The following is a 26,136-nucleotide window of genomic DNA, read 5'->3' as shown; positions in this document are numbered from 1 at the left end:
ATTAGTGTGGCGAGCCATTCGCAATCATATTCACTTGGGCGGGCAAACTACGAGCTATTTGCTCCCTAATGGAATCTAACCAAATTCTCAAAGTTCAAATGGACCCATTAGAAAGCTCTACATCGCCACCAGACACTATCCAGAGACTCATTGCATCCCATTTGGTCTTCAGTACCACCACGCTGTACAGGTAAACCTAGATCAACACTTCCCAGGAAACTAAAAGGACATTATTCAACATCTTTGTGATATGGATAAGCAATCCTCTCTGGCCCAATCGGCTGCATGCATCACGCAACTAGCCCCGGTGCCTTCTTGTCCCCAAGTCAGCGATATTTCATGGGACTTGTCTCTCCTGGGACTAGGTAATTGCAAAACGTGAACCTAAACTCCCACGTAGGGGTTTAGGCATGAAGCAATTACATGGCATTGGCTCACCCTGCTGTTGAAACTCTATGCCTTACCCTCTTGAAACCTGCCAAATCTAGAACAGCAAGGATCAATTCACTGATACACACTGCTTTTCTCTCTATCTCTTGATATGACTTCAGCTGGCTGCTGGGGTCTCTAGCGAACTTTGCTGCTATGTTATCCTACCTGACTGGCAATGGAATGTGTCTGCTGTTGCGGAGTAATTCTATGCCATCAGTGACTGTCCCCCCCCCTTGATTCACTCCCCTGTGGAGTGACTTCTCCATTGTGTCTGGCTATTTGTCTTGCCGTTCAAGACAGGACTTGAATAGAGCTGTTAGACCCTGTTGGTCTCACCAAGTTTGTGGTTATGTTCTAACCTTATTTTATTTCAGATCGATTACACTGCTGGGGAGGTCTTCCCTGTTGTCCATGAACAGGTCCCACACATGTTTCTTTCATATCGCCATTCACAAAACACCCAGACCTCCTTTGGGCTTTCAACCTGTTGACATGATGTCTCCCATATCAAAGGACTGGTACATGGGTCATTTGCAAGGAAGCAATCTTTTTCTGTTGGATTCTTTGTCTGCACCGGAAAGCTTGATTAGTCTACTTACACTCTCTGACCATGACCACCAAATGACACAAGCTACTTTTGTTTAATGTGAAGCGTCTGAACTCCCCTAACAAGAGAACGCAAATATGACATTACCTACGGGATCGTAATATTGTTTGTCTTCAGGAGACCCACCTCCTACGGAAAGATGCCCCACGTATGTCTCACCCAAAATATCCCCATCGCTTTAGTGCACATGGCTCTAAAACGACGGGAGTAACTGTCATCTGCAAGGCAGGCTTTTGCACTAAGACACTGAAGATGGTACGCAATGTCAATGGCTGATATGTTAAGGTTACCATGCACCATGGCTACCGCTTACTCACACCTTTTAATGTTTGTTCTCCAAACCAGGCACAAGATCTTTTCCGTCAGGTCCTACTGCAGAACCAGTTAGTGACCGATAGTTATGAAATAATGGGTGGAGACTTTAATCTAGTATGGAACCCTCAACGTGACCACAATACCACCTCCTTCCAGGGCATGGGGGCAATGTTGACAGCTTTTAAAAGTGAACTTATTGACCTGGGACCGATAGACACCTGGAGATCACTCACATGTACATATATCGTAATCCAGAAAAGATCACCTCTTCATCACCCACCCTGTACGCCGTGGGTTGATTTCTGCTTCCATATCAGATCTCTCTATATCAGATCATGCACACATCAAGGCTGTGAGGGATTGGGGTGGGAACTCAAGCCGGGATCTGATGCATTGGCAATTTCCATCACACTTTCTTAGAGATCTAGTAGATGAAGCAGAAATTCAAAAAGGGATTGTGGATTAGTATGAGCTTAATGACCTTACCGAGACCTCAGGCCAAACCCTCTGGAATGGTTTTAACACTACCATCAGGGGAATCATCTTCTCTACTGCAATTGCCCACGCCAGGGAATCCAGGTTGGTTGAAACAAATCTAGCATCTGAAATCAAGACTCTTGAGCGGCTAGATCAATATGCCCCCCTCCCGGTGCAATAAAAGGCAACTAGCTTTCCTGAGAGGCCAGCTACACACACATAGAACTAATAGAGCGGAGCATCCTTGCTTCAATTAAAACCGTGTTACTATGAGGGAGGAGATAAGGTGGGATAGCTGTTGGCCCATAGACTACGCCAACAATATGCACGTACGCATATAGCTAAGATTAAATCTGATACTGACTGCTGGGCCACTACCGAGCGGGTGAAACACCAGGGGTCCCGCATTTGTTATCAAACTCTATATACTGAGAACAACGCTTCACTAGCACTGATGATTCCTACCTGGCTCCTTGTCCGTGGAACCCTATCGCCCCTGTCTATGCTGAACTGTTCAAGGTTCCTATCACACTTGGCGAGCTTCAGAGAGCTGTACAAGAATTACCCATTGGTAAAACACACAGGCCCAATAGTCTACCGGTGACCTTATACCAGGCCTTTTTCTTCTCCATCCAAGACCATTTGTTAAAACTCTAACACATTCGCCTCTGAAACAGGCCTCACCCAAACAATGGCAGAGATTGCCATTATTTCTAAACCTGGCAAAGACCTCACTGTATGTGATTTCCGTCAACCTATTGCACTCTTAAACACAGATGCCAAGCTGTACACCAATATCTTGGTGAACCGCCTGGAACCCTATCTTTTTGGCCTTATTGACCCTAACCAGGTTGGCTTCATTCGTAACCGGCAGGGGGCAGATAACATCCGGTGAGCTGACCATCTTTTGGAGAAGACCCACTGCCTTAGCATTCCTGCTTGCCTCCTCTCGCTTGATGCGGAGAAGGTTAGCGATAGGGCTAGGTGGCTATTTCACAGCGCAGTGCTTGGGAAAATAGGCCTTAGCCCGAACAGGAGATCCCACATTATGGCTTCCTATACAACTCCTACCCACTACCATTCGGGTTAATGGACAACGCACACAGCTCATTCATTTAAGGCAAGGCACTAAAGGCAAGGCACTATACAGGGGTGCCCACTTTCGCCCCTGCTATTTACTTTAGCTGTGGAACCCCTAGCTATTGCTCTTCGACAGACTGAGTCCATTACCGGCATCTTTTTTGGTGGTCAACCTTACAAATTGAGTGTGTTTTCAGATAACCTATTGCTCATGCTTACACGGCTAGACACATCTCTTCCAGCAGTAGTACAGGCTCTGATTGATTTTGAACAGGTTTCTGGCTATACAAGTCACAAGCCTTCAATATCAAGTTTCCCAAATGCTATCTCCACGCCTTGCAGACTTTCGTACCCTTTCAATGGGCCACTACATTTGACACATAAGTCTTAACCTCACTCCCACCTTGTCATTTTGGACAAAAAACAACTGGACATCCTACTGTTAAACTCAGATGACCTTCGTCGCTGACAGCCCTTACATAAATCCTGGCTGGGATGTCTTAATGCTGCCAAGATGTCTATCCTCCCCCAAATTCTTCATCTATTTCAAGCTCTACCAACCCCCATTCCACAGGAGGACAGCAACAATCTGCAGCGAGACATTCAAGCTTTTATTTGGGGAGGGAAACAACCCAAATTCTCAAGCTCTGTTCTAATGCTCCCAAGGGACCGAAGGGGACTTGCTTGCCCCAATCTTCTTGAATACTATTGGGCATCCCATCTCAGTTTTATATCTGAATGGATAGCAAGGGCAAGCAAGAGACACTGGTTCAATGAATCAAGCCATCGCTGGTAGACCCAATGTGGAGTGCCTACATCGCAACCCCTATCAGGACCAGTCTGGAGATCTGGGATACGAATGCGCCAAAACGCGGCTCTCCACACTCCAAACACTCCCTTGGTCCAAAATCCAGACTTTACCCCAGACCTTGAACACCATTAATTTCCCATATGGGGAGCGGGGGACTGAGCACCCTGCACAATCTATTTCCTCTATTAAAACTTTAGAACACTGCCAACAAGAGTTCTACATCCATGAAGCACAGTGACGGACGGTAATTGTAGGAGGGAGGGGGTGGACAGGACACACATGCACGCGCACACTCCCAGCCAAGCATTAACACGCGCACGCACATTCATCCATTCAGAACACTAATTGCTAAATATTCAAACATACACTAACCAAACATTAATAACAATAAAATCACAATTACCTGCAGCTCTGCCTTGGAGGTCTCAAGAGGCTTTGGGCTGCTGCCTTCCCTCATGGGCAGATCTAAACCACTCCCGGCGCTCATGAAGATCTATAACACCAAGTGTCTCCCCATGGCGACTTATGGGAGCGACATATGGGGATATATAGATGTCAGAGAAATTCAGGGGGCCGAAAATACTTTTTTGCGCCGACTGTTATCAGTCCCGGCTTCCATGCCAGTTTTTAACATACATGAGGAGCTAGGAGCAGGTTTTATTTCCGACCAGATTGCGGTTGCCCCTTTACTGTGTTGGCTGAGAATTTGGGCACAACCAATGCCAAATCGCAACCAATCATCCAAGATTGCCTTTCTTTAGACAAGGTGCTTGATATCCCATGGATTCGATACATCAAGGTCCAGATGGAAACCCTTGGCTCTTGCGACCTATTTTTGAGCCCCACAGTAATGGGCAAATCAGCCATAAGGAACTTCAAGCTGCAGTTTTTTGATAGATGTATGTCATTAAGGGAAGAGAATGGATTGGCAAAACCCACGGTGAGAAGTTTTGTCAAACTAAGTCTGGGCAGACAATTGCAACCATATTTATCCTATAGAAATAAACCTTACCACTTGTTTGTTTTAATAAGATTTAGGCATAATATGGTTCCTTGGCGTTTAGCGTTTCCGAAAGGGTATTTTAAAGAAGGAACATTAAATCCTTGCCCATGTGACAACTTCTCGGACCAGAACACCCTCCATTTAATATTTTTTTGCGCTTATTATAATTCACTACGGAAGAAATGTATTATTCCTTTACTCAGATGCTGTAACTTTGAACACGTTAGGCCGGCGCTGGTATATTTACAAATGTTAGCGTCACCCATGGTGGTGTGCTTTGGAGTAGCACATTTTTTAATAGGAGCAATCAGGCACAGGAACAGGCTACCATTGAACCATATTGCGGACTCTGTTTTAAATTAAGATATTTAGTTACTAATTTTTAATGCCCTCTTCATACGACACTGGATAAAAACAAGTTGGGCTAAATTTTATCTCACTTATTTAATTCCTGGGCATAATTATTTTGTGTTGGAGAGCTGTATTTTTATTCCCCCTGCCGTAAGATTTCTGGGGTGTTTATCTTTGCGCATGAAATGCTGTTCAACCTTGCGAAGTGTATTTTAACCTCTTGTAGATAATAACCCTGAACAGAGTAAGATGTTATTAAGTGTAATAATTGTTTAAATTGTCCTTTGTTTAAAAATATGATGTCTGTTACTCTGTTATAAGGTGGGGGAAATTGAATAAGTCTACATTTATGTATTTAATGTATGCAGTTTTGATGGGTTTGTTTGGTTTTTGCACTTTGATGGTTTTAATTAACCGAATAAAGTTAACTTTGACTTGACAGAAGGCAGTAGCCACTACGTTGTCACAGAGTGGGATGGGGTCAGTGAGAGTGCTGACCCCACCCCACTCTGTGACGAATTGTCACTGATTGACACTCGATCCTGGGCGCTTCAGGGCTTAAAACTGTCTTTGGTGCTAGGCAATGAGTGACGCTACCCCTGGTCACTGAGAGGGAGTCCTCAAGGACCTTTGCTGAGCTGAGGAGATCACACTCACAGGAGCTGTGACATTCTTAGCCCAGCAAACTTCAGTTCAGGCAGCCAGGAGCCTGCGCATTTAGCACATGTCTAGCTCCTGGCTGCCTGACTTGAAAATGAACCGTGTTCTGTTAGGACGGCCTTTGCTCAGCCTGATAGACACTGTTCGTGAGGGTCAAACGCTGAGGGGGCGTTGCCCTTCAGCCCCAATGGACCGGCCGCGGCTACTCAACCAGCTAGGCTGCAATATTGCCAGCTTCGCCATTGGGCGTTACACCCTACGAATATTCAAGGGATAACCAGACAATTTATCCTTTTTGAAAAATGGGTCAGAACCTATGATGGTACAAGAGGTTTAATATCCTGCACATACCAGGTACTTCAACACTTGGGCCCAGTGGGTCCACACACATATCAAACACAATGGCAAGCAGATACCAATGAGGGTATTTCCGAGAAGCAATGGGAGACGCGTTGACGGGACATCCCTGGGATTTACAGCAGTATACCACAACACATATCAGCATATAAAATGATGACACGTTGGTATTATACGCCGACACGTCTTCACAGTATTTACCGCACTACATCAGACCTTTGTTGGCACTGCAGCTCTACCCCTGGTGATTTTGAACACACATGGTGGCCATGCAATGTCATTTCTATTTATTGGAAGGAAATCTTGGGTCACATTAAAAGTGTTGGGCTTCCCCTCCCTGCTCCCTATTGCAAAGCAGTTTTGGGCATACACCCTATGAAGTTAGAGGACAAGACATACACGGACTGGCTAGTGGCGAGCCATATGCTAGGCAGCTTCTAGCTTTTCATTGGAAAAGATCCTCAGCATCCTCGGTGGCCTTATGGTTTCAACACCTTTGGCATGTTATGGCCATGGAACTTTTACCACATAGAATTGCACACTCTAACATAAAATGTACCCGCATCTGGAGACCTCCGATTGATTATTTTACACGCCTGGAATATACCGGTTTCAATCCTCCTAAGCTTAAAGTACTCAGGCTTTTTTGATTAAAATACATCCGGGAGGGGGAAACAAAACTCTGGGGCTTATGACATTCCCTTTACTCATTCTGTTTCTCCGCCCAGGCTTTCCCGACTAACTGATGAATGATCCTCATCTCGGCAGATAAATTGGAGGCCACCCCGATGTTAAGCCTTTATACATACTGCTGTTCCGACCTTTTGTTTTGAGTGTAATTTTTTCCTTTTTAGTTTTATCATATTGTACTATAGTTTCATGCAAAAGCTACCAACCTGTCTATCCATCCTGCTGGAAAAATGTTGTAAATCAGATTACATCGCTGCACGCACTTCTTTCTCTTACTATTATGGCTCATTCTCTGCTACTTCCTTGTTCACAATGGGATGAATGTTCTTATGTTTCCCCAGTCATATGCCTGATCCACTATTTTGTAATGCAGAACAATTTTCAATAAAAATATTCCAAACAAAGGTGATAAAGCCCTCACAAAAAACCTATAGGTCCATTTAACTTTTGGACTCCACCACGAAGGTTTTAGGGCGTATTTTATGCATAGTTTGGAGGAATGGGCAAATGCAAATAATGTACTGTCAGATCCCACAATATGGCTTTAAAAAGGGTCTGGCATGGTTGATCAAACCTTGCATTTGAGTCTATTGATTGCAAAGTATACAGTGGCGAAAAATTGTGTAATTTGTCTTTCATTTATGGAACTCTGCAGCTTTTGACTGCATTTCGAATTCGAAACTGTGGTCAATCATGGAGGAGTTTGAGTAGAGGATTGTATTATTGCGTTCATTAGACCGCTCTATAGTGACTCCAATGCCTGTGTATGAGTCGGCAGGGACAGTGAATGCATGGACAATTTAATATTAAAAGGAGGTTAGGTAGAGGTGCATATTGGCACCCCTTTTATTTTCTTTGTTCACTAATTGAGTGCAGATATTTTTTAAGATGTGGGCAAGTGATACGGCCTACATTGGTTCGCGCCCTCTTCCCATTCTACTTTACGCCGATGATTCAATGTTCATCGCTGGAACAGGAAGAGGACTGCAAGGACTCGTTGGCAATTATATTTCATTTATGTTATATCTGGATTTAAAAGTCACCGAGATTAAGACCTAAGACCTGTGGGGCCCAATCGAGGGAAAAATACTGCCTTTTTTGTCAATGGGTCCAAATGAGCTCAAGCCTCATCATTTTCCTACTAAGGGGTTTTATTCCATAGTAATTTAATAAAGGTTAAATAAGGTAGCGATGATGAAGAAGCCCATCAATGAAGTGCGTTTTTTGTTTAATTTTTTTAAATTTTATTGGTTGTTTTGCAAGTAACATACACAGTATCCAAAGGCACATATGATTTGATGACAAAGCTAACAACCCGTGGCTATACATTACATTAAAACAGTTATCTTCAGATATCCAGTCTTTACAGTACAGTGAAATGAGATTCACCTAGCAGATTCATATAATGCTAATATTCAGCATTTATGGCGGACTCATCGTATTTAGTTGAGCGTAAGTATTGCAACAAAGGCTCCCAAATGTCTGTAGGCCTATTAGAGGCAGGAAGCTCCTCTGCATACAATGCCAGATTTTCGCAGCAGTACATCAAATCTTTAATCCACTGTGCAGTTGACGGTCCAGCTGGGCCCTCCCAGGTCATCGCCACCCGCCTCTTGGCTAGTAGAAGAGCTATTCTCACAAATTTACCTGTGATAACTTTCAGGAACGGTACCAGGCCCAACAAACATACTTGTGGAGAACACTGTAGTTCAACATTAACCATATTGTACAGTTTGTAACACATCAGCCCAGAACACAGCCACTCGGCCGCCTTCCCAGGCCAGATGCTAGAAGTCAGCACCCAGTGTTCCGCATTGTTTACATACATCGTTCTCTCGAAGCCCATATTTTAGCAATCTATGCAGGGTGTAGTAGGCTTGGTGGATGTATTTGAAGTGAATTATTCATAAGTTGCCATTTGACGTGAGTGAGTTAGTTAGCTGACAGCAGTGTTCCCATTCTTGCTGAGTAAGCTGTGGATCTAGTTTCGCATTCCACTTCTCCATACTCCTATTATGGGGCATGACTTTCTCATTCCTAGCAGCTCGATATAGTTTGGTAACCAATTTATGTCTTGTTGGGCTAACGAGTAGTGTTGAATGGCCTGCAGTGTCGGGGGTTCTGCCAGGAATGTATGGTAATGCGCCTGCATCGCCCTTTTTAGGTCTCGCCTGGCTATCGCGTAAGCGATCGCTCAGCGAGACTTATGTAGGGGCTTCAGAAAATGCTCCCAAAGGCTTCCCAGGCGGATCGGGTGGCGGTTATGCGCACAACCACGCGCATTCCATTTGCCACCAGCTACTTCCTGCGCGTGCGCCGCCTCACGCATTCAGAGAGATTTAGTAAGGGGCACAAGACCTTAGGAATGCGGTTTATGGCCAGTGCATGTGAGGCATTCAAGAGCGAAGCTGGCATCTGGCATCGGACTTGAAAGCAGCAGACTGCTTTCGCCAGCGCGCGCTCGGCCTCACTTCCTGCATCCCCTCTTACAACAATTAACTTTCGTTATAACTCACACCCCTTATGCTCGTTCCCTCTCACCCTTCCTTTGATGTCCGCTTTTCTTGTTGTTTACAAACCACGCCACACACTGCTGCACGCCACACACTGCTGCACGCCACACACTGCTGCACGCCACACACTGCTGCACGCGGCACACTACCGCACACCGCACACTGCTGCGCACACTGCTGCATTACACACTGCTGCATTACACACTGCTGCACGCCGCACACTGCTGCACGCCGCACACTGCTGCACGCCGCACACTGCTGCACGCCACACACTGCTGCACGCCACACACTGCTGCACGCCACACACTGCTGCACGCCACACACTGCTGCACGCCACACACTGCTGCACGCCACACACTGCTGCACGAAACACTGCTGCACGCCTCACACTGCTGCACGCCGCACACTGCTGCACGCCGCACACTGCTGCACGCCGCACACTGCTGCACGCCGCACACTGCTGCACGCCGCACACTGCTGCACGCCTCACACTGCTGCACGCCACACACTGCTGCACGCCACACACTGCTGCAAGCCACACACTGCTGCACGCCACACACTGCTGCACGCCACACACTGCTGCACGCCACACACTGCTGCACGCCACACACTGCTGCACGCCACACACTGCTGCACGCCACACACTGCTGCACGCCACACACTGCTGCACGCCACACACTGCTGCACGCCACACACTGCTGCACGCCACACACTACTGCACGCCACACACTACTGCACGCCACACACTACTGCACGCCGCACACTACTGCACGCCGCACACTACTGCACGCCGCACACTACTGCACGCCGCACACTGCTGCACGCCGCACACTGCTGCACGCCGCACACTGCTGCACACCGCACACTGCTGCACGCCTCACACTGCTACACGAAACATTGCTGCACGCCTCACATTGCTGCACGCCGCACACTGCTGCACGCCTCACACTGCTGCACGCCTCACACTGCTGCACGCGGCACACTGCTGCACGCCGCACACTGCTACACGAAACACTGCTGCACGCCTCACACTGCTACACGAAACACTGCTGCACGTCTCACACTGCTACTCGAAACACTGCTGCTCGCCTCACACTGCTGCACGCCACACACTGCTGCACGCCACACACTGCTGCACGCCACACACTGCTGCACGCCACACACTGCTGCACGCCACACACTGCTGCACGCCACACACTGCTGCACGCCACACACTGCTGCACGCCACACACTGCTGCACGCCACACACTGCTGCACGCCACACACTGCTGCACGCCACACACTGCTGCACGCCACACAATGCTACACAAAACACTGGTGCATGCCACACACTGCTGCACGGCACACACTGCTGCACGCCGCACACTGCTGCACGCCGCACACTGCTTTTATGCGAGTTTATGCTACTGACATGGTAAATGACAATGCCTTTTATTTGTTTTAAAACCAAAACATAAATAAAAGGCATTGTAATTTTACAATGCCAATAGCTCAAACTCATATAAATGCGAGACCTATTGCATTGCAAATGCTTGTTAATCTATAGAAGATGAAGGCGAACAATGGTGTCTTATTCTGCACATATCTTAAATCTTCGCCCGTCATGAAAACACCGCTGGGGTATAAGTCCAACATTTTGTCAATCCCAGCTAGTTTAAAGGTGCGCATAGCGCCCGTTTCGTATGTCACTGACACGTCCGCGTGATAGGCAATGGGTAACAAGAGGGGAGTAGAGCAGTAGCTTCTCAGCCATACGATCCAGCTCCTGCCAGGCTGCTACTGTGGTATCAATTGTGTTAATTTCATTTTTGGGTGTTCCCCTACGAGTGTGTGTCAGTATGGAGCTTAGTGGGATGGGAAGCGCATCGCCTTCCTCCACTGTGACATGTGGGATAAAGTCATGTGAGCTGTACCAGTAATGTGCATACTGTGCATGGGCGCATAGATAATACAAGTATATGTCGGGCACGCTGAAACCCCCCTTTTTATAGTCTAGTGTGAGTGTCTCCCAGCTCACACAAGCTTGTTTACCTCCCCAAATCAACCTGATGAGTAGAGACCGCACTGTTTTAAAAAATTGTTTGGACAGTGGTAACAGTATGTTACTATATAGATATAAAAATTTGGGCAACACTATCAACTTAATAAGGGCTATACGATTGGCCAGTGATAATGGAAGCTTCACCCACCTGTCCACCTGTTTCAGCACCGTACAGGCACTGCCATAATTCGCACGGATAACCTTTTCAGGATCACAGTGGACCCACACCCTTAGATATTTTACAGGCTCTGCTGACGATATGAGTGGAAATTCGAGATTATGAGGAAGGGTGTTCTCTGTCAATGGCACCACCACAGATTTGGTCCAAATTATGTTTAGGCCCGAGAACAATCCGAACCGGATATATTCTCGTAGTACTGGTGCCAGGAAGGTGCGTGGTACCCTGATAAAGAGCAACATATCGTTCGCATAGAGGGATATGCTTACTGGGCGGTGAGCAAAGTGTAGAGCCGCAGCTCTATGGCGTTGTCTAATCATGCAGACCAACGGTTCCAGTGTCAGCGCAAAAAGGAGTGGTGAGAGGGGGCACCCCTGTCTGGTCCCTCTACTGATTTGTCTCAGGTCTGACGTGTTACCCTCCACCCGGATCCATGCTGTGGGGTTAGTGTACAGTCGTCGCACCAAATTAGTAAAGCAGGGAGGAAACCCCATCCGTTGCAGTATATAAAATAGATCGCTCCACTCTATAGAGTCGAAGGCCTTGGCTGCGTCAAGCATCATAGCCGCCGCCTGTAGCTCAGGATCGAGTATGTGAAACATTGCAAATATCATGCCCAAGTTGTGTGATGTGGACCTAGTGGGGATAAAACCAGATTGGTCAGGGAGAACCAGGTGCTGCATCAGAGGCTGGAGGCCAGGATTTTTGCTAATATTTTCGCATCTGTATTGATAAGCGACAGCAGTCGATAAGAATCGCAGTGGGATGGTGGCTTGTCTTTTTTAGTAGAGTAATTATCAATGCCTAACTGAGGGTTGGCGGTAATTTGCCCGTCTCGTAGGCTTCAGCATACATTTCTAATAAATAAGGGGTCAGTTCCTCTACATATGCCTTTTAGAACTCGCAAGTGAGGCCGTCGGGTCCTGGGGTTTTATTGTTTGGGAGAGATTTGATTGCCAAGCGGATGTCTTTCACAGTAAGTGGTTGGCTCAAGATCTCCCTTTGACCATCAGATAGCCACGCAATGGCTATGTCCGATAAGTACTCATCGAGCTCCTTGGTGTCAATCGTACCCTGCGTGGTGTATACGTCCGCATAGGTGCGACTGAACTGTGCAACAATGTTTCGGGTGTTAAAATATTCTTCTCCGGCCGCGTCAGTGATCTTGGTGATGTGTGACGGATGGTACGGGCTTTAATCTTGTTGGCCAGATGGTGCCAGTCACACGGTTGCGTAGCGTCATACAGCAACGCAGTTAGTCGGCATGAGGGGACTGCAGACCGCAGGGTTTTAAGTAGATGGTGAGGGGAGCCCACCGTCCATCCAATGCCCTCCACTTCCAGATGAAAAGCACCGCAATTGTCAATGAGCCCGCAGCACGCGTTACACTTCGGGTGCGGGCTTCTTCCCTGGACTGCGCAACAGGATAGATCCCCAGGCCTCGCTGTAGCAGTGGTAGTTGGCCCGAGTGTGGGCGCCAGGAATTCAAGCTACTGGCGCCGTCTGTCGCCGCTCCACGGCACTCACCCAGCAATCCGCTCAGCCACACAGCGCCAGCACACAGCAGCCGCAACATGGATCGTAACGGCGCACCGGACCGGCAATCTGGGTCGCACCACATCCGGCAATCTCCACATGCGCCTCGTTCAGGCCAGAGGAAGGAGCAGGCCCGTGGCCCTGATAGCGTCATTTGCAGCTCCAGGGCGCCCTCCGCTCACTCACCGGCCCTCCAGACACACACGGACCCCAGGTGCAGAGGTGCAATCCCTTGCGCTGATCCAACGCTCAGTGGGCTTCTCGGCCGCCATTTTGTCTTCTTGGGTCTGCGTAACTGCAGATTGCGTACTCAGCCGTCCGGGTGTATTTTTTCAAGACTGTAGCACCCAGGGCATCCCTTAGAGTTCCGCTGTTGTGTCCCGTGTTTTGTTTTGTCAGCTACAGGCAGGAATGTTAGGATCCTGGTCGGATTGTGCACTCGGCCAGCGGAGCCGCTCTACAGAGCGGCTATCTTGCCGTGCGCCCTCTAGCGCCCACAATGAAGTGCATTGTTTCGCAAAACAACTGGGTGCTAAAACAGTTAGGGAACTATTAACAATCCATGTCAGTAAATCTGTGGTGGTGGCAACCTACGGAGCGGGGTTTGGGGCATGATGAACACGCAAAGTATTCAACGGCTGGAAATCGTATTTATGAAGAACCTATTAGTGTTTCCCCCAAGTTGTTCCAACCATGTTTGCTACACTGAAGTGGGTGTCCCATACATTAGAGATAAGATTAAGATGAACCCGCTTTTACTTTGGCACTCCATCTGATTACGAGAAGAAAACGGTCTTAAACTGAATCCAAGGGATTCTTTGATTTTAAACTATGCCCAAGAGATTCCTTGGTTGGGCTATGTAAAATCTTGTTGGCCTCTTGTACCATTTTAAGTTACCAGAAACCTGCTGTAAGAGTGACAAGGGCAAGCTTAAACATCTTTGCCTGTTGAAGGCTCAGAAAAACAGATGGAAGCAGGAGATAGTTAAACCATATATCGCAGCTTATAAGCTGGTTGCTAATATGGAGGGCCCGCAATTCTATCAGTCTGTAGTTCAGAACATACAGCATCAGTTTGTGCTAACCAGATTTTGTTTTAATATGCTACCATTAATGGTGGGCTACCATGGGGGGCGGAGCTTGTCGAGGCCCAAGATGGCCACACGCTGAGCGAGCTCCGCGAGCCATCGTGAATATTCGACAATTATCCTGGCATCCTAGTCTGATTCCCAATAGGTGGTGCGGACCCATCGCGTTATTGATTGGTGTCCGGACTGGCATGTTTGGAGTGGTTGGGGAAAAGTGAGGTGCTGGGACGAGTAAGTGCTAGCGCAGCCCGACGGCGGGGCCTGGTTGAGATGACGGCGGGTGGCCTCGAGTGGTTGACCCGGTCTGCTGAGAGGTTGCCCCGTCCGCTGCTCTTACCCCAGAGGAGGGCTCGACAGAAGTCGTGAATCCTGAGCTGACGGATGTCCACCTCGCTGGGCCGCTGCCGTGCGGAAACGCAGAGACCGTGGGTGCAGCTCTGGAGGTGCGCCGCTTGACCCCAGGGCCTGCTTGGTCGATGAGCGAGCCAACAGTGCTGCATTGTGGCGGTTTGCAGGCCCTCTACTGCTGAATGGACCTTCCGCTTGGGAACAAGCTCTTGATCGTGGCTAGGGAGCTACCTGAGTGACACTCGGCAGACACTGCGACCGCGATTGCTCCGTGGGAGAGCGTCCTCTTCAGGATCCTGACTCTAAGACGGCTGCTGAGGGGCCCTGATCCAGCTGAGCGGAGGCGGTGAGTGCGGCTCCTTGATGGTCTGCTAGCAGTGCGAGGCTGTGTTCGGAGCCCTTGCTGCATGGCAGTGATTATTGGATAGAGCCCGGAACACTTGAAGGGTCCAGCGGGGTGGACGTCTGCGCTGCCCAGCGCCCAGAGACCGGGGATTAGTCTACTGTGAACATACGCAGTCTGGTTGGTGTGCCAGGGCGGATGTGCCTTGTGTGGGCACTGGGGGCAGCCTGTTCCCCTCGGATGTTGAATTGCTGTACCGCTGGCCCTGACTCATTAGCTGCGGCCTAACTGGGCGGATCCAACACGGGGGCTTAAAGAGAAAAGCCAGTAACCCCTGATATTACTAGCCGTGTGGGTTCCGCAGTGCGCCTGGTGCTGAAGTGATTGGATGTCTCCCTGATTCAGAATAGGCAAGGTGGATAATTCACAATCTAAGCTGCAGTTTGAGCAGTGAAAGTCGAGACACAGGGCGATGGGGAGCCCAGGTCTCCCAAAAGACAGCCGGACACAGTCAAGGAGTCAGCTGGAGATATTAAGCAAATACTGTCCACAATGCAGAAAAGCTTGTCCACTATGCATGCTAAAATAGACACCTTAGCCTACCATATAGACAGAATGTCAGAGAGGCTTGACAAGCATGCCCAGCGTTTAGACATGGCTGAGCAACGTGTGTTGGATGATGGGGAGACTCAGAAGGAAGCCGACACCACCCAGAAGCAGCTGGCGAAAACTCCCAGGGAGCTGCAGGACAGGGCGGAGGATTTAGAAGCCAGGTCAAGGAGATGTAACATTCGCATTACAGGCCTCCCAGAATCTATCACAATGGGCAAAATGGAGGAATTCATCGAGGGATTCCTAAACACGCTCTTGGGCTGGAACATTTTCTCCGCCATGTTCGTGGTTGAGCGGGCCCTCCACTCCCTTGGTCCTAGGCCTCCCCCTGGCACCCCACCATGCCCCGTTATTGCCAAACCTTTGAATTGCGGTGCTGCGGCGGACCAGGGAGATGGGGGACCTGCATTATGAGGGAGCCTAGATCTCTCTGTTCCCGGATTACACCATGAAGGTGCAGGAGGCTAGGCGCCAGTTTGCCCCTCTGAAGCGTCGGCTGCGTAAGCAGGTACTGGACTACGCAATGTTATATCGGGCTCGGTTAAGGGTCATTATGAACGGTGAGGCGAGGATCTTCCAAGACCCCAAGTCCCTGCAATAAGCCATCAAAGAATACTCTAAAGCTGAAGGGCGGAAAAGAGAGTCAGAGAAACTTGATTAGGCGGCTGGAGTTGATCTGAACGAACAGGACTAGCAAGGTGAATTGCTACTACTTCTGCATAGAACTGATGGTGTGGGTGGTTGCGGGGTCTGGGTCCTCTTTGTGCTGTGGGCTCTGGGGGGGGGGGGGGGGGACACCGACTCTTGGCAGACCTGGGCGGCATGGCTGAGTTACTTGGAAGCCTGCTATTGATATATAATGTGATCTTTTAAAGTGGTATAACCTGTATAGTCTGTTGTGGCCCCCACGCCGGGTTCTGGGAGACTGGCACCTAGCCTACCTATTCAACACCAAGGATTCAACGTCTGTCATTTCTTGGATGCATATAATAGGTCTTGATGGCATTATTTTATTGCTAACTTTATATTGTACTCTGTGCAGTAGAGGCAACATCCGCTGCTGCATGTTACACGCAACATGGCATCTTGCCTTAAACTTTCTAAGTTGGTGGGAAGTGGGGGGTTCTCGACTATGCCTAGTTGGGGAAGGCATGGCGTGGGTGGTGGAGGGCCTTGTGAAGGGTTTGTTCTTAATGTTCCGTCATTTGCAGCCACAGTGTACGCTCCGTATTTACTTTCCCCACTAGCTGGGCTCCTATGCAACAACAAATACCGAAATGTACTGAGAATAAGCGACAAATGGGTTCCTGTGCAGGAATTAGTGTTACGGCACAGGGTCAAGGTGATGGGGTGCAGCTCCTGACATGAAACGTCAGGGGTCTTAACAATTTTAGGAAAACACGAAAAGTGGTAGCCTACCTTACTGGGCATAATGTAGATGTAACCCTCTTGCAGGAGACTCATCTGCCCATAGGCAGCAAGATGCTGTCAAGCAGGAGCCTCCATGGTCCATTTCACACTGCAGACTTCTACACTCATGCTAGGGGGGTGGTCACCTGGGTTAACCCCAAGTCAGGGATTGTTTCTGGAGACTATCTAGGCGGACATGAGAGGCAGGAACACTGTGTCTAGGTGTAAAGGGAGGGGAATGGATTTCCTTATTGTTAATGTCTACGACCCTAACTTTGACAACACACAATTTTATCGTGACCTTCTGGTGCGCTTGCAGGGTTACCCCTTGCTCCCTAAGGTATGGGGGGACTCTGTCGTGGAACCGGCACTGGACCGCTCTGGGAGTCCCGTGCAGCACCCGTCGTCAGCTGCTAAGGCTTTCGTAGATGCAATCACCCAGTTAGACATGGCAGACGTCTGGCGCACGCGGTTCCCGGGCGGGGGGCTTCACCCACTACTCTGCCCCACATGACCTCTACACTAGAATTGACTATCCGGTCATTTGGGCCTGGGATACCCTTTTATTTACTGCAGTTTACAAATATACAACATAGATTTTATCTCAGAAGATTGAGAATGGGATTAGTTCATTTTTAATAGCCTTTCCAATAAAGGGCAAGTGGAATCCAAATCTCCCAAAGTGCCCATGCGATGGAAGATCAGAACAGACAACCTTGCACTTTATCCTATTTTGTGGCTTTTATAGAAATATCAGGAAGTGCCTCCTACGACCCCTGTTTTTAATGGAGAGACTCTTAACGTACAATTCAGCTTTTGAATACTCATGTAGTCTGGCAAACAGAGTCTGCAATGCAGTGGTGACTTTCATTCAGAAGTCAATTAAAATACAAAATAGTAACTCCCATCTTGAGGCCCTGGTCTACGAAAACAATGATGCAGCCTCCGACAAATCAGCCCACATTTGACCAATAGGCACTGTAAAATGATATTTCTATGTGACTGATATCCTGTTTTTTTTTTTACAGATCGGATATTTATATATCTCCTCCGCACTTGCCACTTTGCAAATAATATTAACTGTTGCATATTATGTTTGTAAGCTTTTTAGGAAAATTAATTCTTAATTATTAGGTTCCTTTTAGATAGACTATTGATGTGTTGAAAGTGCAATTCACTATTCATATATTCTGTGATATAATGAAGATTTTGAGTTATCATATTGTAAATAGGCTATCTTTGCACAAAGCACTTTAATGTATATGGCTATCAGGACTTGCTGCCCGGGGTTTCTTTTTAGTCTTCTTCGATTTTATATATATTATGTGTTTTATTGTATGTTATGAAATATGAAGATATGTATACATTTTTTTAGGTTGCTTTTATGGTTGTACCTCATTTAACCGAATAAAGCTTGTCTAAACTGATTATTGGTTCATTTTCGGTTCTTTACTATCTCAGATATGGGATTGTGCGATACACCCTCGCTCCTATTCGGATCACTCGCCTATCCAGTTAGATCTAGAGAGCCCACTGAGGAGACCTGCCCCATTCATGTAGTGGTTTCCGTCATACTCGCTGCTGGACAAGGTTTTCAGGGCTGAACTGTCCGAAGCGATTGAAACTTACTTTAGCATAAATATTGCCTCTGTTAGCCAGTTCGCCACGGTATGGGAGGCCTTCAAAGTCTTCGTAAGGGGGGTTGCCATATCTAAGCATTTGGGAGTACTCCGCTCCTTGAGAGGACGGCTGGATTTTCTCGAGAGACGGCAGGCCGATCTTGTGCGGGATGCCATGGAGGGAGGCGATGACCAAGTCTCAGAGAAACTCAAAAAATCTTTGGAGGAATATCACGATACTGCAGACAGTGAGGTCAAACATATGGGGGGGGAAGTATGTGGTTGCCAAAACTTATGGAGAAGGGGAACGACCAGGGGCTACTTTAGCGGCCATGCTACGAGATAGAAGGGAGTCGGCTATTAACTCGGAATTGCGTGCAGAGACAGGAGAGATGCTCCAAGGCCCAGCTGTGATAGCAGTCAGTACTACTCTGACCTGTATCGATCAAGGGCGCCGACAGATGCTGCCTCTTTAGCATACCTATAACATATTAAATTGCCGTGGTTGGCAGATGTACACAGAGAACACCTAATGAGGCCTTTGGAACACTGGGAGATACTTGCTGCATGAAAAAGTATGTGCTCTGGTAGCACTCCGGGGAAGGATGGCCTCACGGTCGCATTTTATAAAGAGTTCAGAGATCTCCTGGTTCCTCAGCTAATCACCTTGTTTTCTGAAATGGGCAAAAGCGGTAAGATGCCCCCCTCTATATGGTAAGCTTTGAACGTTGCGATATTGAAGCCGGGCAAGCCCCCTAACAAATGCGCATCGTACAGGCCGTTATCTCTACTTAATGTAGATACCAAGATATTCGCTAAAATATTGGCAAACCGACTAGCCCCTCTGGTGCAGACGCTGGTTAGACCTGAACAGGCAGGCTTTGTGCCAGGGTGCAACTTAACATTCGACCTCCGCACTATGTTTGGCGCAATGCAGCATATTAAACCAGAGGTTAAAGCTACTGGGGTCTTTCTCGATGCTGAAATGGCTTTCGACTCGGTAGTGTGAGCCTTCCTGATGGAAGTGTTGAGGCGAATGGGGGCCGGTGATATCTTTTTACAACTAGTGGAGACTCTATACAAATCCCCTACTGCCAGGGTGCGGGTGGGGGATCTGCTAACCTCCCCGATCGTGATCGCTAGGGGAACCAATCCGAAGTGCCCCCTGTCACCTCTGTTGTATGCCCTGGTGGCGGAGCCCCTGGCATGTGCAATCAGGGAGTATCACGGACATAGAGGGATTCGCTTCCCGGGTTACAGCTTAATAGTATCTGCCTATGCAGATGACACCCTGCTATATATAAGAGATCTGGGAACAAATCTGTCACCAGTGCTAAGGGAGGTGGTGCGATCTGGCGAGATTTCCGCCCTTAAAATAAATTGCTCTAAGTCTACCATTTTCCCCTTGACTCTGGCCACGGAGCCTGTCGAAATGGATTTTTCGCTGTGCTGGTCTACGGATTCAGTGTGCTATTTGGGAGTTTAAGTCCACACAAAGATGGTATTCCGCGACAACTACAGTAAAGCAATCACTAAATTAGAAGAGGATGTGTACCGCTGAACCCGTCTGCCATTGTCACTTCGCTGATGAAAATGGTAGTGTTACCGCTTTTTACATTTTCGTTTTTAAACGTACCAATGGTACTTTCAACTCACTTCTTCAAATCTGTTAGATTGTTACTGGTGAGGCTGGCTTGGGCTGGTAACAGCCCCTCATCAGACGGGATATTCTCACACTCCCTTCCTCCTTGGGGGGGCTGGGCACTCGAGCTTTACTGTCAGGTGGCGCAGAGTGCTCATGCTTTCTTCTGGGTGCATCAGCAACCTGACGTTCCCCATCTGCAAATTGAGAAAGTTGCTACGGCACCTACTCCCCTTGTGGCAAGGCTGTTTCGGGCACCAGCTAGGCGGGCGGGCATTCTAGATTCTCTTAACGCTACAGAACATGCCTGGTAGAACTTGTTGGGGTGGCAGGCCGGTATTATACTGTATTCGCCACTTACACTGACGGAATGGTGTCACTGGTTACCGATTTGCACTGAGCGTGTGGTGGTTTGAGCCTCTGCGACTCTTAATATCACTAAGATCGGGGACCTATTCTCGGAGGTAGGGGCGCAAGGGTGGGCTGAGATGGAAGCCGAGGGACACTATATCACTCCCCTTGCGAGGTTTCACTTTTACAGGGCGAGACATGCACTCCGAGAGTTGCTTGAGGATGATTTGCTGGAGCGACCTGAAGTTGCCCCCTTCTCTTTCCTGCTACGCTCGAAATCCCCCGCAAAGATAGTCTCCAGGATTTACAGCATGGCACAGGACTATCGCAGAAATGTTTTCACCAAAGCCAGACTGGAATGGCAAAGCGAACTAGGTGTGGCTCTTAAGGACGCCACGTGGCTGTGTTGTTGTGAAGTGACGCAACATGTCTCCTTGAATGGCCGACACCGCCTCGCTCACTTTAAGTACCTCAAAAAGATTTACTACACCCCAGAGCGGTTACATGGATATTGGCTCTGTGACACTGCGGAGTGTGAGAGGTGTAGAGTCGCCCCAGGTGGGTTTCTGTATGTAGCCTGGCTATGTCCAGACATAGCCAGATAAAGGAGCTTAATTTTCCAAAAACTAAGTGACATCATAGGTCTCCCACTTCCCAGATCCTTTGCTGGCCCTTTAGGGACACTCTAGACAGAGTCGTAAAGATGCGTGCCGATTGGTTGACATAAGATTATTAATAGTGATGCACTGGTGCCAGAGACCGGCTCCCACCACTGGGAGCTGGTCCAGAGATATGCTATATTGCAATACGCAATCCGAGTTATACACTGATTTACTCCCTCCTCAGAATCGTCCCAAGAGTTGTTGGGGCCTATATCAAAACTACATAGCTGGACAGGAGCAGGACATGCCGAAGTAAAGGGAATGGATGCAGTTAAACTAAGTTGAGGTCACAGACTCCCCCTCGGGGCCTTCCCTTCTTGGTCACCTGCCATATGTACCCACATTTCAAGGCAATGTAGGTTACTATTAAGTGGGCCACTGGCCTGGCCAGTTGATAGTTACTTACCCATAGATGATTCTGCTCTGACACAATGTACGGTAGGACGGATACGCCACTTGTTGGCCTCTACATCTCAATAGGTTCGAATTTTGTAATAGTTTGGAATATTTAATCAGTGTTGAAAATGCACTGTGACGGTTTATGTTACTTGATTGTTCTTATTTTATGTATCAGACTTTTGCAAAATCAATAAATAAATGGAAAAAAAAACGTGGGCTACCCTGGCAACTGCTATTTACTGACAGTTCTCTCCCTTTCTGTTCTTTTTATGATTTACCAAGAAGAAATTGTGTTCTCCTTTTAAAAGTTTTTTTAATTTTAGACAGTGTAGACCGGCTTTACTGTTTCTGCAATAACTGAATAACCCCTGGTTTGCTGTGCAATGGTCTCTTATCTAGCAGATTTTACAAATTCTGAAATGTGCTTGATTATATTAACATTGTGTGTATAATGGACTTTTGATTAAACTTTTCATTGATTAGCGGCTTTTTAAGTCTGTAAGAGTATTGATCTAATGTAATGCTTTAATTAGATTTTTACACCTACACACGTTTGCTTTATTATGCGCTTTTATGTTACGGAAGAGTAACGAATAAAAATTTTCTTGAATTGATACTCAATGCAACATTAGGGGATGAGAAACTCAGGGTACAAAGAATGTATCACGATGTGTTTCCTAGAGAACAAAGTCCAAACCTTCCAAAACATTTCTTGCGAAGCATAGGTTTTAACAAGTCAGCCAGATATTAAAAAGTTGTCAAGAAATGGAGGAAAACCAAATTAATTCAAATAAATAACAGCACAATTAAACAGAGTCGCTCAAAGCATTATGAATTAAAAATGAAATACATACATGCAAGCCAACCTAAGCATGTCTTTCCAAATAAAGTATAATACTATTTTATACAGTCAGGTCAACATTGCTGCAGAATACTTACCCTCTGAATACCTTCTTCGTTAACGCACACCTTCTGGAAAAGTGCTTTAAATATTTTACTTAAACTCAGCGCAAAGAGACGAACAACTCCAAGTCGAAGACTGTGGCCCATTTCATCCAGGATTTCAGAAGCCTCCTCCTGCAGGATATCATAAGATTCGCCCGTATCCTTTGAAATCTAAAGAGAATACGCGTATCAAAAAGTCTTAGTCAATACAAAACAATAAGGAGGGGTGTAAGAAAGGTAAATTAATAGTAGTTCTTGTCAAATACATCATGGGCAAGTAAATTGACGAGAAAGTGGTCCTGTTAGTTTGCAGCAGAGGTCGAGGTTATTACATGATGGTCATGATGCTATGTCAGCAATGACAAGAAAAGCACAGAATGCTTTGTGGTGGCCTGGCATGTATAAGGAAATATAAAGATTTGTACGTGATTGTGTGACCCACACATATCTAGTGGCACATGTCATATGTTGTCAGAACAACCCATTGTACCTATTGCATTTCAAAAATGATCATGGAAAGAAATAGCCATTGAAAATTGTGGTCCTTTTGATTGTCTGGGTTTCGGAAGTAAATATGCTATTGTGTTAATGGACTATTTTTCCAGGTGGCCCGAAGATGCTTTTATGAAGGAGGTCAGGACTGCCCATGTGGTTGCTTTTTGTGAAGACATTTTTAAAAGAGAGATGCCCCATGGTGATGGTTTCGGATAATAGGCCAAAAGTTTGTTTCCGCAGGATTTACATTTTTTTCGTGAAAAAGAAGGTATCAAGCATCTCAAAACGCTGTTCATCATCCCCATGAGCATAGTTTGGTGGAAACCTTTAATCGAGTATTGGCTGAATGTATTCAGTTAGCTTTGAGAGGGGATTGGATTGGAGAGAACAAGTGAAGAATATGTTATGGAATTATAGAAACAACACCTCATTCTGTTTTAAGGCAGACTCAATTTTCTTCATTAAAAGGAAAAATCGCTTGTTCCACTACATTTCCTTCCTGGATGGAGAGAACATCATGTTTCAGTGTGAATCAACAAGTTTTAACAGACAGAGTTAAGTTATATAAGGATCAATATGCAGAAAGACATATGCTAAAATAAACACGAGATTTGACAAAGGGGACTGGGCGATAGTGTGTTGGTGGTCCAAGAAAAGGGGACTTCTAGGTGGTCGGGTCCTGAAAAATGAAAGTTTATTCAAGAGCAACAAAATACTGCTTGATGGAAAATGGCGGAATGTACAGAGAGCTACTAAGTGGCACAAACTAGAGCCTAAGGCCCCTGTTTGGAGAAACTTGGTGAGGACTGCATCGCCCAAACTGCCCGACACTGAGGAAGGAGGGGCTTTTGCTCCATGCCAGTCGGGTGCCATAAAGGGTCTCTGATCCCGATGCAGGGGACTTACACAGGCCCATCTGCACCAGTCAGCCTGGAGGAAGCTGGGTTGGGCCCGCTCTCTTTGGTTTCACTTTTAGAAGGTAGTTCATGTTTTCCACTCATTATTTTGGGATTTAAGTAACTTTTAATCTTGGGTGAAGCCAGGCCCCTTAATCTACCTCTACCTGCCCTGCCTGTCCAGGTCTTACTTCACAGGCTAAAATGGGAAAAATGAAGGGGTCTCGTGCCCTGCCAGCTCCTGCTCCCCCTTCGAAGTGTGCATCTATTGACAGGATGCTTGAAAGGGCTATGGGGGTTATCAGCATGGAAATAGCCTTCACTGAAAGAAGACAGCCACTGAGGTCGAGTTTAAATATGGCCCCTATTGTGGATGGTTTACCCTTGCGCACTTTGTTGAACCCCCCTATTAATGCCTCAGACATGGGACCCCTGCAGGTGGAAAACGATGTTCCTTCTAATATTAACAGCCTTAAGACGTCAGCCAAGAATAAAAGGCCAAAGCTAGGTGCTTGGTCTCATTTACGCCGACGCTCTGACTAACCTAACAAGCATTGGCATAGCCAATAGGTCTCGCCTTTGGGACCTTATAAGTGTTTAGCCATGCAACAGTTATATAACTAAATACTTATAAGGTCCCAAAAGCGAGACCTATTGGCTATGCAAAGCGGCCGTGCGGCCGCGAAAGTGAAAGTGATCACGATCAAACATCAAAGCGGCCGCGCGGCCGAAAGTGAAAGTCGTCGCGGTAAAACGCGGCGCCCGCGCACATGCACAGTAGCTCTAGGCTGGCCTGGTAGCACTTTTTGGAGCCCTCTCAATAAGTCTCGCCAGACCAGCGCATGCGCTGGGTCAGGCGAGACCTAAATATTTTACTATGGAAGGGGCCGTGGCTGTCCCTTTACATAATGCGTCCAACGTGGAGCGCTTCATTGCCAGAATCAAGGTGCTTCTACAGGCCAAACTGTCACCTCTGCTACATCGCTTAGAAATAGCAGAATCACAGCTCGCATCCTCCTTGATGCAGCAGCCCCCACTTATTAGGGACACAACAGAGGATTCTGTAGTCAGCCATACTGCATCTCAACAGCAACCAAAGCTTCCTAGTGTGAATACCTTAGGCAGAGTCATGGGGGCTTTATTGGCCAGCAACCGCTCATTCTCTGAACCACAGGTGATACAGGTGCCTGGGATCTCTAAACTGACTGAAAAATGAAATAAAGAATTAGTATAGCGCTGCATATACCCGGAGGTGTCTAGGCACTTAGATGAGGATACGAGCATAGGTAATACGGTGGAGGTGCGCTAATATAGCCAAGTCTTTAAGCGCTTCCTGAATTTAAGCAGATTAAGTTCTTTTTAGGTCTCGCAGACCTAGCGCTTCCTCGCTCTGCGAGACATATTGTGGTAGAATGGATTTTAGAAAAGGACTCGAAGCCCCGCCCATGTTTCTTATTGGGTAGCATCATCATTTATGTTAAACACTGGCTTGTAATTGAGACTCAGGCTTTTTTGTTACCGCCCTGTCTCCTTTTAGCTCTGCCCATCTGGATTGGATCGATTACTCGCGGAAATTACACAGTGCCTTTATGTTGTGGCTCAGCACTATTTTCTTTCACTCATGTTTGGCAATGGCAGCCGCGTGTTCATTTTTGCATCGTGCTTTCACTTAAACTGAAAGCGCGATGCACATATAAAAAAGCGGCTTCCTTTGTCACTAGACTTTGGCAATCGCAGGCGTGTGTTTATTTTTGCCTCACGCTTTCAGTTAAAGAGCTTGTTCATTAAAGTGAAAGCGCGATGCCTCAATGGCGATAGCTTGTCCTTAGTGTTGGTCACAAATAATGACCACGAAAAGTGCATCTAAGCGGCGGTGGCTCAAGAGGCTATGGTAACCGCGGTGTGCTCAGTTCGGTTGTAAGCATGCGGATGGCACAGTGCCCTGTGCAGCACGTCTCCTAGCATGAGCCCGGGAGGGGAGTTTGTCGGGACTTTGAGTTTGGCTTGGTTGGAGGGGGGGGGGCGAAGGTGGGGAAGGGGGCTAGGATGTGTGTAAGAGCAGCAGTCTCCCATGGCCCCTTTCCCTTTGTTTTCAGGGGTGTTTATGCCTCTCCGTCAATGATTAAAGTGGGCCGGGTCAGGTGGCTGTATGTAACTTGGTTTTTGAAAACGTATTTTTATGCAATATGCTGACATTGCTGGCCGGCGTCACAATCCAGCAACATGCTAGTTTATTTTTGCCAAAACCAGGTTTTTGGGATATTCTGTCCGTGGA

At 47.3% G+C, this 26,136-nt stretch overlaps 1 protein-coding gene across 4 annotated transcripts in view; it reads right to left on the bottom strand.

The window, feature by feature from the left end:
* The window catches only part of GNPAT (glyceronephosphate O-acyltransferase), a 654,210-nt gene that overhangs the window by 429,662 nt on the left and 198,412 nt on the right, over window positions 1-26,136 (bottom strand). For all 4 annotated transcript variants that reach the window (XM_085612021.1, XM_085612024.1, XM_085612023.1 and 1 more), the window contains exon 3: window positions 22,465-22,641. In XM_085612021.1, the coding sequence (XP_085468147.1) occupies window positions 22,465-22,641 (177 nt within the window). The remainder of the gene's footprint in view (window positions 1-22,464; window positions 22,642-26,136) is intronic.

This window comes from Triturus cristatus, chromosome 6, assembly GCF_964204655.1.
Source record: "Triturus cristatus chromosome 6, aTriCri1.1, whole genome shotgun sequence".
Lineage (NCBI taxonomy): Eukaryota > Metazoa > Chordata > Amphibia > Caudata > Salamandridae > Triturus > Triturus cristatus.
The sequence above is the reverse complement of the archived record's forward strand: the minus strand, read 5'-3'. Positions and strand labels throughout refer to the sequence as shown.